The 11995-nt window shown below is 39.5% G+C and overlaps 1 protein-coding gene across 1 annotated transcript in view; it reads left to right on the top strand.

The window, feature by feature from the left end:
* LOC118424005 (polycystic kidney disease protein 1-like 1) overlaps nucleotides 1-6929 on the top strand; it is a gene marked incomplete in the record, with an annotated part of 42710 nt that extends 35781 nt beyond the window's left edge. The window contains 4 exon segments of the mRNA XM_035832385.1: nucleotides 468-629; nucleotides 3567-3715; nucleotides 3913-4241; nucleotides 4639-6929. Of these exon segments, the coding sequence (XP_035688278.1) occupies nucleotides 468-629; nucleotides 3567-3715; nucleotides 3913-4241; nucleotides 4639-5162 (1164 nt within the window).
* Nucleotides 6930-11995: the final 5066 nt, after the last annotated feature.

The raw sequence follows: 11995 nt of genomic DNA on the forward strand, positions 1-11995 counted from the left end.
AGTCATTTGCATGAAATTTACAAAAGCTCTAAATTTTCATGGAGGTATGAGGTCGCCGAACTCTAGTTATTGTATCAGGCTGTAACTGATGGTTATCCAGGGATTTTCCAAGCTGATAAAATTATTCACAGATATGACTGATGGACCTGATAACATGTGAAAGAAAACGTTGTAGCTAAAGTAAATGATTATGAGCATATATGATTATCTATTAGCTACTGTGAATTCAGTTACTTTTGCAGTGGACTTATTTGGCGGTAGGAGAGGAAAGTAGGTCTCACTGTTGTATAACAATCAAAACTTTATTTTACAGTAGTCATGCAAAGGAGACATATTGCAGTGTCATGAATTTGTGTTGTAGGGGTCATTGTAAAAACTCCAAAAATAAAACAACGGCAGAAGTTTTAAGATTTTCAGTATTGTCCAAATTGGTCCAATGTTCACAGTGTTATTCTCTCTCTCTCCAGGAGTACACAATGGCAGAGTTTGAGTACCAGGTTGACGAGTTGTTCTTCCGTATGAACGCCATCTGTAGCCAGGAGGGCATCCTGGACAAGCCGTGCTCGTGTTACGACATTGACGTGTTCTATGGGGTAGGGGACGATGGCATTTCTAGTGGTGGTTCCGAGGTGAGCGGGGGCAAGGTCTTCTCTGGAGCCGCTTTCTTCTAACAGTTTCAAACTGCTCTGTCTGCATTTCATCAATATCAATTAACACTCTTATTTGGTCTAATCCTAAAGTCTGCTATGTCTATTAACTCTCTAATTCAGCCGGCACGCCATGACCTAAATCGAACAGTTTTCGAACAGGTTTTCTATGCAGTTCGAATCGCTCCGCGGTCCTTAGCAACACGTTGCTAAGGAAACGCTTCTAGCGCGTCAGGTGGATGGAATTTCATCCGAGTTTTACAGCTGCTTTAGACCTGATTCCCGGCCTTTCTACCAAGATTGCGTTATATGTGTCATAAAGGAATATCATGTAATCTCGATATGATCCATTTTTGTGGGGTTTTATAACTATTATGTCTAGTTTCCTGATCATATTTGTTACACAGTGAAATTGGCAAAATGGTGGTGCCATTATGAGCTAAATTTTCGACGAATTTGAATATCGGGGCAAATGCATTACGCCTTCGATTCTTTTGTCAATGACTAGTGCGCCAGAATTGCTGAATCTTATACTATACCTCTTGTGAAAATCTTGTTGGTTTGAAATCTGGGAAGGTTTGTAATTCCATTTTTACTGAGGTCACCTTTTTGACTGTTTCAAATCCAAATGTTGCAAGTCGTTGGTTTGGTTGATTCGAGTGCAATCGACTTTTAACACAAGTATCAGCACCAATATATCTCTCCAGTGTTTTCAAAGGATGCCTAAAGAAAAACTACACGTGAAGACGGAGTGAATTAGCAAATGGAGTCTTAGTTTTATGGTAACTAGTACGTAAATACAATGGTGCGGGTCCGGCGTGTGCTCTGTGGAACGGGCGCTGATGCCAGCGCTGAAGCGTTCTTTTTCGGACGCCTCTGATGAGGTGGCCTCGCGCGGTTCAAATTTAAGCCTTTTTCGCCCTCGAAATTGATAATATGCCATATACCACCTGAAAGAAGAGACTGCGGTGCATTTTACGCACTAGATTTCCTTTCGTTCTGAAATCTGTTGTGAGGTAAAACGCAGCGGGGAACTTGCGCTAAAATCAACTGATTTCAGATCATATCATCAAACGGGTAGAGGTAAAAGTCGGTTTAAAAAGTACGTAGGAGTAAAACGGAAACCTTAAAAATTGTGAACGTGATGAAATATTGATTGTACATAGTTGTAAACTCGAGCGACAAGCTTTTTGGTAGGTAGTCACGACGCCCGGGGTTCATGGAACGTACAACTGTCTCAAAACGGCGCGCTGTTCGCTACGGCAGTCAGTCAGAAATTTTGAAGTTAGATTTAGATCACTTCGGGTTGGTATATTGACTTGAAACTCGGAATTCATAAACTAGGGACCACCGTACAGAAATTCAGGTCATTAACTTTAATATTTACGGAGTGAGGATCTGTCCCGGTTGGATAATTGCTAAATCGTCAAACCCGGTGCGTTCTATTCTGGAACCAAAATTATGTCATGACTTCACGGAATATCGGGGCAAATGCATTACGTCTCAAAAATCTGTGATAAATCTTATACTTTCAGAAACTAGAAGGTTTGCTCTTTCATAGGCAGCAGATTTCCTGTTGGTTTGACATCTACAACAGGTTCAAAACGACAGGGGAATTTACGCGAAAGTCACCTGATTTGGGGTCGTATTTGTGACAGGAAAACGATACACAATCGGTTCAAAAATCTATATGAGCTAAAAAGGAGGCTAAAATATTGTGAATGACAAGAAATTAAGAAGATACGCAGCTGTATACTCCAGCGACAAGCTTTCTTGTGAGGGGTGTTGACACCCGGAGTCATGGAACAGACTACTTTCTCTCGCGGAAGGAAAAGAAAACTGCATAGAACTCTCGGCATGGCGTGGCGGCTGAATTTGGTCATTTCAGATTTTCTTTCTGTGTTTTGCTGCTCTCTCAATCTGTATACATTGTAGTGTCGTGTAAAAAATAAGAAAAATAGCTAATGAAATTGGAAAGTCTTGATTCATACCTAACCATACATTGGAAGTACTTTGACTTTACCGCCAATTTCTTCATTTATTTCCATGACTTATTTTTAACTTAACTTGGGCCCTTACTAATTCAAGCGATGCTTAATATATATAACTGTGTTTGCCAAACATTGTTTTGTATGTCTCCATCGTGTATGCCTGTTCTCACATTCATTTTAATGTGGTATCCAGCCTGTGTGTTATGCCAGCTTTAATATAAAAGCAGTTTTACATTGCATTATTTTTCTTGACATTGTGCCATTGCAAGACCTAATGAAATCACCACCAAGTTACTTTGGGAAGCTACCAGCAATATGGCTGCCATTGCAAGCAAATAACTGCACAGTGAGAAGGCCTTGCAATGGGGAGGCTTATCAACAACAAAATAATGAGTTTGGTTTCTACTTGTAGCTGTAGGAACAGTATATGGTTTCAAATTGTCATTTGGTTATCTGAACTGGTTAACACAAAGGGTTATATTTGAATACCACTTACTGGAAATGTTTTTTTTTGCAGATCAGCTTTTGTCTATTTTGAAAAGCAAATGTACTACTAGTTAGTACAAGACACATTTAAGGCTGATTCCCTCAATATAAAGTGGATCCTCAATAGAATAATTCTTCAATCTGTGACAACGTGTAAAATATGTGCCTCCAAATTTTTGATGTCAGTACATCTTAGTCATGGGATGACCTAGTCTCGCGAGATCATGAGACTACATGTAGGTCCGAGTCACTGATTGAAGCATTATTATTGACTTACTCATATGTAAGTCCCTCATATGTTATGGTTGCGAATGTCTTCGCCTGGTTTTATGCAATATGCGGAAAGCATTTTGGTATATTTTTGTCTCTATTAAGACTGGACTAATCTGCTAAAATAGTTTCAGTGATTGCCATGGAAACATGCCTGTTGTCATGGCTACAGATCCGCCCGTATGAGGACCAGCGGCTACAGGAACGCTGTGAGAAGATTGAAGCCGGTATGTACCAGACGGAACCGGATATGTCCACCCTGATGCAGCAGAGAAAAGAGTCGGATAACCCAGCCTTCTCAGCCAAGGAGAAACAGCTCAGGTTAGCACAGTGGTTATCTAGTTAACTGGTTAATCAATCAATAATTGCAGCATTTAATGACTCCAAAATGAGAGAGTTATTTCTGTCAAGGAAAAACATTTCAGGTTCACTCTAGTAGTACATGTAGGAGATAGACTGTGTGATGGAATCATTCTGAGAGAACGTCTAGAATTTTATGTTTTGTTGTTCTTTTTCAGATCTCAGTTAGAACTCGAGATATTCCGCCAGTTGCAGCTACAGCGTCCGGAGCAAGTCGTGTCTGTCAGCTCTAGCCAGTGCCTGTCAGAAACCCTCCCTAGCAGCTACGGGGATTCCCACCCTGACCTGCAGGCCAGCAATGGGGATTCCCAGTTCGACCTACAGGGGTCGTACACCAGTTCTCAGCTGCAGGAGGGCAGCCTGAGCGGTGACTCTGCGACCGCGCTACTGCGGCAGGAGCTGTACAGGCAGTACCCGGCAGCCAGGCTTCCGCAGCTCGACACCAAGAAGGGGAAAATCAGCTTCCCTTGCCCGCTCGAGCCGCCAGGTAATACATGCGTACTGTGACTGCATGATCTATATTGTGTGATGAAATCAATAAAACAGCTTGCTGTGTGATTTCAATCCATAGACTGGACCTGATCTGTTACTGTAAGATAATATAATATTGTGATATTTCAATACAGCAAGCTCAGACTCATAAACCAATAAATCCTAAACACACAACAAACCAATGTGTTCTTGCTGCATTCAAAATTAAGTGCATGAGAATACATCAGATTGATGTTAGTTGAATTTCCACTGACACAGATTTTGGGATGCTTTCCATTTGTTTGGGCTGTTTTCAACTGTAATACAACAATACAAAATCCTTAGGAGAAAGCAGGAGAAGAGCTGCATATACATGTATCAGTTGTTTTATGTTGTTTATGTCATTTTTTCAGGGGCATTGCAGTTTGAAAGGGGTGTCAACCTCCAACAACTTTCCTCTCAGAGAACCCCTCCAAACTCCTCCACCAGCCGTAGACCCTTACCTAGGAGAACATTCAGTGACAGTAGTGTGGATGTAGACAGCACACATACAACGTCCAGTAGTGCGAATTCTCGCGATCTACCTCAAAAACTACCGCCTTCATCAATAGTGACGGACAGCGAACCCACGGAGGCGCTCAGACCGGGCGACCTTTTTCCGCCCTTACCGGGAAACGTACCAGAAAGCTGCTCGGAGGAGTATGAACTGGGAAGCTACACTTTACACTATGTGGAAACAGAGGGGGAGAGAAAGGGACTGGTGAAGACTGGGCATATCCTGAGAAAAACCAGGACTAAGGGGAAGGGGAAAGGTAAGGGGAAGGGGAAGGGGCGCTCTGGGGGGAGGGACTATGGACACTACAACGAGGGCTATAGCTCCGACAATGAGTCTGAGTTTGAAGAAGAAAGATGGGAAGGGAAAAAGGCAGCCTGGTAGCACCCCTATTGGCAAGTGAGACAAACTTGATATATGTTAGGGATCTGGCTTCTTAGGATCATTCCACATAGACAGTAGGGGTGTTTTTAAGTCGCATAAGTACTTATTTTGATAAAGTACTTGTATTTGATGTCAGTCTTGTATCAAGTGTAGACTTGAGAATCATATATGCGATTGGGATTTCTGCAACTCAAGTCTGAAGTTGGAGGCAGCTACTGTGTGTGTCTGTGTGCCATGTTGAAATGTTTTGTACAGTCCAACTTGTGTCTTCGCTCTGTAAATGTTGTTTTTGTAGTAACATTTAAAAATGCAGTCACATTCCATAGTTATTATAGAAAAATAAGTTATGTATCTGAATCATAAAACTGTTTTGTATTTTAAGTTGTTGCTGTTTTCTTTAGAAAGGTATGTTTTAATACTGCACACTTTTAGAATTATTTTTATAGTTGTAGAACTGAGATTATTGATATGAAACAAACCAGTAACTGTTGTTTCATGCTTACTGTGGAAACTGCCAGTTTTATTTTGTTAAAAATGTATCCTTTTTGTAAAATTTGATGATATTGTTGAAGCTTACGTAGCAGTGTCTTTTTTATCCCACTTTTAGAAATGATATTGCAGTTAATCTTTTTTAAATCAGCCATCTTGTAATTGCATGATAACTTATATGTGTTTGTTAAATTTACCTTTATAAGAACAGATTGTTGCGATGTTATGTATAACTGATGTTCATAGGCTTGATTTTACCATATTGGATGCAATAACATAATGTGTGTTACACTGAGTCAATGGTATTGTACATAGTAACACCACTAGCCCCAAACTTCAGTTATGAAGGTGGTAACATTGCCATGACATTATATTTTGATCTTCACGTAATTTTTACTGGAAAAAAGTATGATTGTGACTCAAATCCTAAACACACTCAACTTCCTTTCATTTATTTACTGTTTTTATGTAGAGGGTACCATGTATTGTGTAGACTGTTCATTATACAGTGACGGTTACATGTATTTATGCTAGCTTTGTGTCAGGAAAAGGCTACACTTTTCAGCCAAAAGTGATGTATGTACTTAAGTTTCCTCAGCACTTGATGAAATACCAGTATTATCAAATTTTAAAGACCTTATGATGATCATGTTCTTGATGATATCCTGTATATTTGTATGATGAGTGAAGTACAAGAAATTAAAGAACTGATATGGGACAATATGTACGGGACAACGTATACAGTACTAGATATGCATGTGCATAACTGCTTTGTCTATTCATATGGCGACATACTTATATGTTTTATTTATGAAATACTGTTGAATCGTTCAGGTTACCATGTTCAGTTTTAAGTGGATTGTTTATCATCTCATAGCATCAGCTGTATGAGTAACATCCTCTCTGGTACTGATTTTCATATAGGAGCACAGAAAAAAGTTGTCCTAACTTTTCACTTAGTAGAGTGAAGAAACAGGGAATTATGTAAATGTATTAATAATTTTCAGAATGAGAATGTGTTTTCCAGCTCCAATTGAAATGCATATGAATGGATGTAATTCATAACAATAACGTAAAATGTTGTGAAGGATAAAAACATGCTAGTTCTAAACTCAGGTAGTGTGTGCTATATTCACATTCCTGTTACTTTATTCCTGCATTTGCTTATACCTTCAGTTTTCAGGTGTAATACCTTATTTTGTAAGGTATTATGTTAATGATTATAATGTATATTTTCATACATGTAAATAAATGTAATCCGAAATCAATACATATTTTACTACCAAACAATGTGTGTAGAGTTGTCTGTGTGTGGGTTGATGATTATCACCAAGAGTTTTTAAAGACTTAGTGCCCTTCTGGTAATAAATGTTTCAAACTCAACTCAGCTATTCACAACTGATATACATATACAGTAGGTAGGATTTCAGAAAAGGCCTCAAAGTCAAGAACAAGACTAGGAATGAACTAAACTGAAACCTCGTAAGAGCCCATTTCGTTTGGCTATCGCAGAATGGCCAAACCTTGGAAAGAAAGACGCTTCATTGGCGAGATACGGACCATTTCAGAACGGGCACTAGAAGTATTGCAATAGGGAATGAATATCTGTTTTTTTTTTAATAGAAGAAAAACCAACTTTTTACATATTTGAAATACCCTTTTGACAAAAAGTAATTTTATATTTGCCGAGCATTTACTACTGTTCTTAACCAGTTCATACTGAGGGAGGATACTCACTTCCCAGCTTACATATCTCTGACACAAAATCCAGATCAAATCGAAACTCAAAACGGATCGGCTCATTGCAGCACTTCACTCCCACCCACCACTCTTGGTCCACCCCGTTTTTAATGGGGGTATAACAAAATAAAAAAAGAAGGAAAACAAGAATAGAGAGACAAGACGTTTTTTTCACTGTTTTCATTTTTTTTTACATCATTTGAAAGAACATACAAGAGAGAGGGAAAGAAAAAGGGATGTGTCAAGCTACCCGGCCAGAACAGGTTACTTATCCGCCGAGTTCCCACCAACCCACTCCTGCCAACTTGAAGCATCCAAATAGAAAAGACAGACAGTTCCTCACAAAAGGTAAATGCACACACATTACATAACATACAAACAGCTTAGATGTAAAGAACAACTCGCAATAACGAATGAGACTCATGGAGTTTTATTTGTGGTTTATTGAAGAGCCTGAAAAACAGAAACTTGACATTCCGATAGCAACAGCCAATCAATTGCGCTAAAATACACAAACGCATCGTAACCTGCATACTTGTGTCCTACATGACGCGCATCTACCGTTATTTGATGACAAATAGTATCTACAAGCAGAACCACAATATCATATGAATAAATGATGATGATGAGAACATTGTATCCATCATACTGTGCAGCCAGTTACGTTTCCATCACATAACTTGTCATACGATATTTTCAACGTTCTATTGGAATTACATGTGTAGCTAGATTCAGTCGACAGTTGTTGGGAATTCGAATCTATGGATAAAAACAGAGACTGTTGATTGAATTTGCAGAACGTCGGCGTTGTCTTGTATTTGTTTCCTAAAATAGAATTGACATTCGGATGTGGAAGCTCAATAGACAATTTACAGGACATGCACTAGACCACTTAACGGGCTTAACTGACCTAATATACCATGGTTTTGTTGGCAAACTTTCCTAGATATTGCCATTTCAATCTTAAATGGTCATATTTTGGAAGACAGGGTCGAATAAGCCACAAAAATTCAAAACCCTTTGCGAGCCTTTCACCATTTCCCCATTCATGAAAAGAGGGAGATTTGGCAATTTGGCGGTCGTTTTAACCACTTTTCAGGACGCGGCCGGGAGCAGTACTGCAGCTTGGGCTCTCATAGGGTATGTAGTTCCGACTTGTAAAAGCAAGAACTTATGCTTAAAGCCAGTGAAAACGTTCCAAAATAGGTCCAGACTTCTTAAAATGAATTTAAAAGGACGTTGGAGACACGAGTTGACGCAAAAAGGACAGTATTAGGCGCCGCGCGAGGAGTCCATGTAACACCATGTCCACCAGTTGAAGCGCCGCCTACATTCATGTCCACATCATATTCTGTACGTATTTAAGCTGGATTAAGAATAGGTGGACATCACGAGTTTTCCATTAACAACTATGGCCTTTTTCCCAATTGTTCATCCGCTTTTATGGGGAAATCGGACTGTCCGAAGAGCCCGGTCGTCACTCAGAAAACCTTACGATTTTTAACCTCATCATCTGCTTGGAGAGTTTATCCGATTCGCTTTGACAAATTTTATTTCTTGTGCCGATCGTGCGGCGGTTCTAAACGCTACGACTTCCCGATCGCGGACGGGACACGCTCGCATTTAACAAACAATACGAATGCAGCAAAGGGTTTAGAACTGCCGTACGATCGACACAACAACCTGTTCTCTTGCTTTGACCAATATAGATGAACAGTCACAAAGGCGTATTACAAAGAATTGCAAAGACAACTTTATCAACGTACCATTGTGGATACGCATATGAACACAAATTAAGGCAAAATTTGTCAAAGCAAATCGGATAAACTCTCCGAGCAGATGATGAGGTTAAAGATCGTAAGGTTTTCTGAGTGACGACCGGCTCTTCGGACAGTCCAATTTCCCCATAAAAGCGGATGAACAATTGGGAAAAAGGCCATAGTTGTTAATGGAAAACTCGTGATGTCCACCTATTCTTAATCCAGCTTAAATACGTACAGAGTATGATGTGGACATGAATGTAGGCGGCGCTTCAACTGGCGGACATGGTGTTACATGGACTCCTCGCGCGGCGTCTAATACTGTCCTTTTTGCGTCAACGGGTGTCTCCAACGTCCTTCTAAATGTGTTTTAAGATGTCTGGACCTATTTTGGAACGTTTTCACTGGCTTTAAGCATACGTTCTTGCTTTTACAAGTCGGGACTACATACCCTATGAGAGCCCAAGCTGCAGTACTGCTCCCGGCCGCGTCCTGAAAAGTGGTTAAAACGACCGCCAATTTGCCAAATCTCCCTCTTTTCATGAATGGGGAAATGGTGAAAGGCTCGCAAAGGGTTTTGAATTTTTGTGGCTTATTTGACCCTGTCTTCCAAAATATGACCATTTAAGATTGAAATGGCAATATCTAGGAATGTTTGCCAACAAAACCATGGTATATTAGGTCAGTTAAGCCAGTTAAGTGGTCCAGTGCATGTCCTGTAAATTGTCTATTGGGCTACCACATCCAAATGTCAATTCAATTTTGGGAAACATGTACAAGACAACGCCGACGTTCCGCAAACGCAACAAAGTCTCTGTTTTTATCAGTAGATTCGAATTTCCAACAACTGTTGACTAAATGTAGCTAATCCCAAAAGTTTATGGCAAATAACGATGATAAGTTACGTGATGGTCAGACTGATGGAAACGTAACTGGCAACTCTGATGAATACAATGTCATCCTCGTCACCATGATTTATTCATACGATATTGTGGTTCTGCTTGTAGATGCTATTTGTCAACAAATAACGGTAGATGTGTGCCATGTAGGACTGAACTGATGTAGGACACATGTATGCATGTTATGATGCGTTGGTGTATTTTTGCACCGTTGACTGGCTATTGCTATTGGAATATCAAGTTTCTGTTGTTCAGGCTGTTCAATTAATCACAAATAAAACTCTTCTAGTCTTATTTCATTCATTGCAAAGGGGTGAAGGCAATTAATTATTTTTCTACATACAAAAGTTTGTAATAAAAAATGTCCTTGAGACATAACTTGTCGCTCTATTTGGTTCATTATCCGATGGCTTGGAAGAGTCAGGGCGGATAAGATTTGGTTTAAATGATTGAACGAAAACTTAAGTTCGTAACGTTACGCAACTATATGTTTTATCAGAACGTACACATAAGGAAGAAGGAGTAAATACAGAAGCCTAGGAAAGTTTTATATATGTATTTTTACACAACTTGAACAAAACTTTTGACATTCCAATGGCAACAACCAATAAACTGCAGAGAATTACACTAATACATTAAAGGATAAGTAAATGAGATATACCTATTGTTATTTGATGACAAATGGCAGCTATGATCAGAACCACAATATCAAATGAATAAATTATGATAATGAAAATATTTTGTATCCACTGAGTCATCATTCTTAGTGAGCTGCGTTTCCGTCACATAATGTAACATAAACATCATTCGTCATTTTTCTTCCAAAACAGTCTACTGCAATTAGCTACACTTGTAAAAGAAATACAGATGCTCTTCTATGATGTCAACTTTGCGTTCGCTTCTATCTATATATAGTGCCAAATTTGGCAAAACATTCCTCTGCATTTTGTTTTTCAAATCACTCCATCTTCGTTGCAAATTCAGCAGCACAGAAGATCTCTTCGGCTCCTTCTATCTCAAGAGACGGTTGACAACTTGTCATCGTCTCCACAGCCTCTGTAGGTTACTCTTCCTCCGTACTGCTACCTTGTCTTCCTGGGAAGGCACTTGCGCGTGAAGATCCTGTAGGCTATACACAGAAGAACAATTTACTTATTTTAATGACTTTTGCCTTCTGGATATTCCCCAAAACTGATCTGAACGAGCTCAACAACGATCACAAAGGTTTAATCAAAAGTACTTCGATACCGAAAACATGGTATAAGATCGTATAACAAGCATCAAATCTTTGTTACTTCGTCAGGAGGTTAGTTGCATTGTTTTGGAAGAAGGTGTAAGAAACTAATCCAATATCTAGTTTGTGAACTGTCTTAAATTATGTCATTTTTAATCTCAAATATGTAGTCGTATATTCGGAAACAAAGTCTCAAAAATCCAAACCCCTTGTTGAGCCTTTCATGAAATCCAAATTCTTGAAAAGAGGGAAAGTTGGCAGTTTCACGGTCGTTTTAGACACTTTTCAGGACGCGGCTGGGGCCGGTACTGCAGGTTGGGCTCTGGTGGGGTATGTAGTCCCGACTTGTAAAATGGAAAAATGAACATGAACGTATGCTTAAAGCATACGAAAACATTCCAAAATAGGTCCAGACATCTTCACACACATACAGAATAACGTTTAGGCGGTAGTCGACATAAGAAGGGTTGATTTTTAGACGCCGTGCGAGGATCCCCTGTAACACTATATCTTTCCTTTGAAGCGCCACCTACATTCATGTTTACATAATATCTTGTGCGTATGATGAGCAGGTTATTGATAAATGTAGGCATCACCCACTTTCCCCTATCACCTTTAGCTTTTCATTCAACCTTTCATCTACTTTTAGAGGAGAGAGTCTGTCAGAGAAGTGCGCTACTCACTCAGAACTACAACATCTGATTGGAGAGT

This window comes from Branchiostoma floridae, chromosome 10 (assembly GCF_000003815.2).
Source record: "Branchiostoma floridae strain S238N-H82 chromosome 10, Bfl_VNyyK, whole genome shotgun sequence".
Classification (NCBI taxonomy): Eukaryota; Metazoa; Chordata; class Leptocardii; order Amphioxiformes; family Branchiostomatidae; genus Branchiostoma; species Branchiostoma floridae.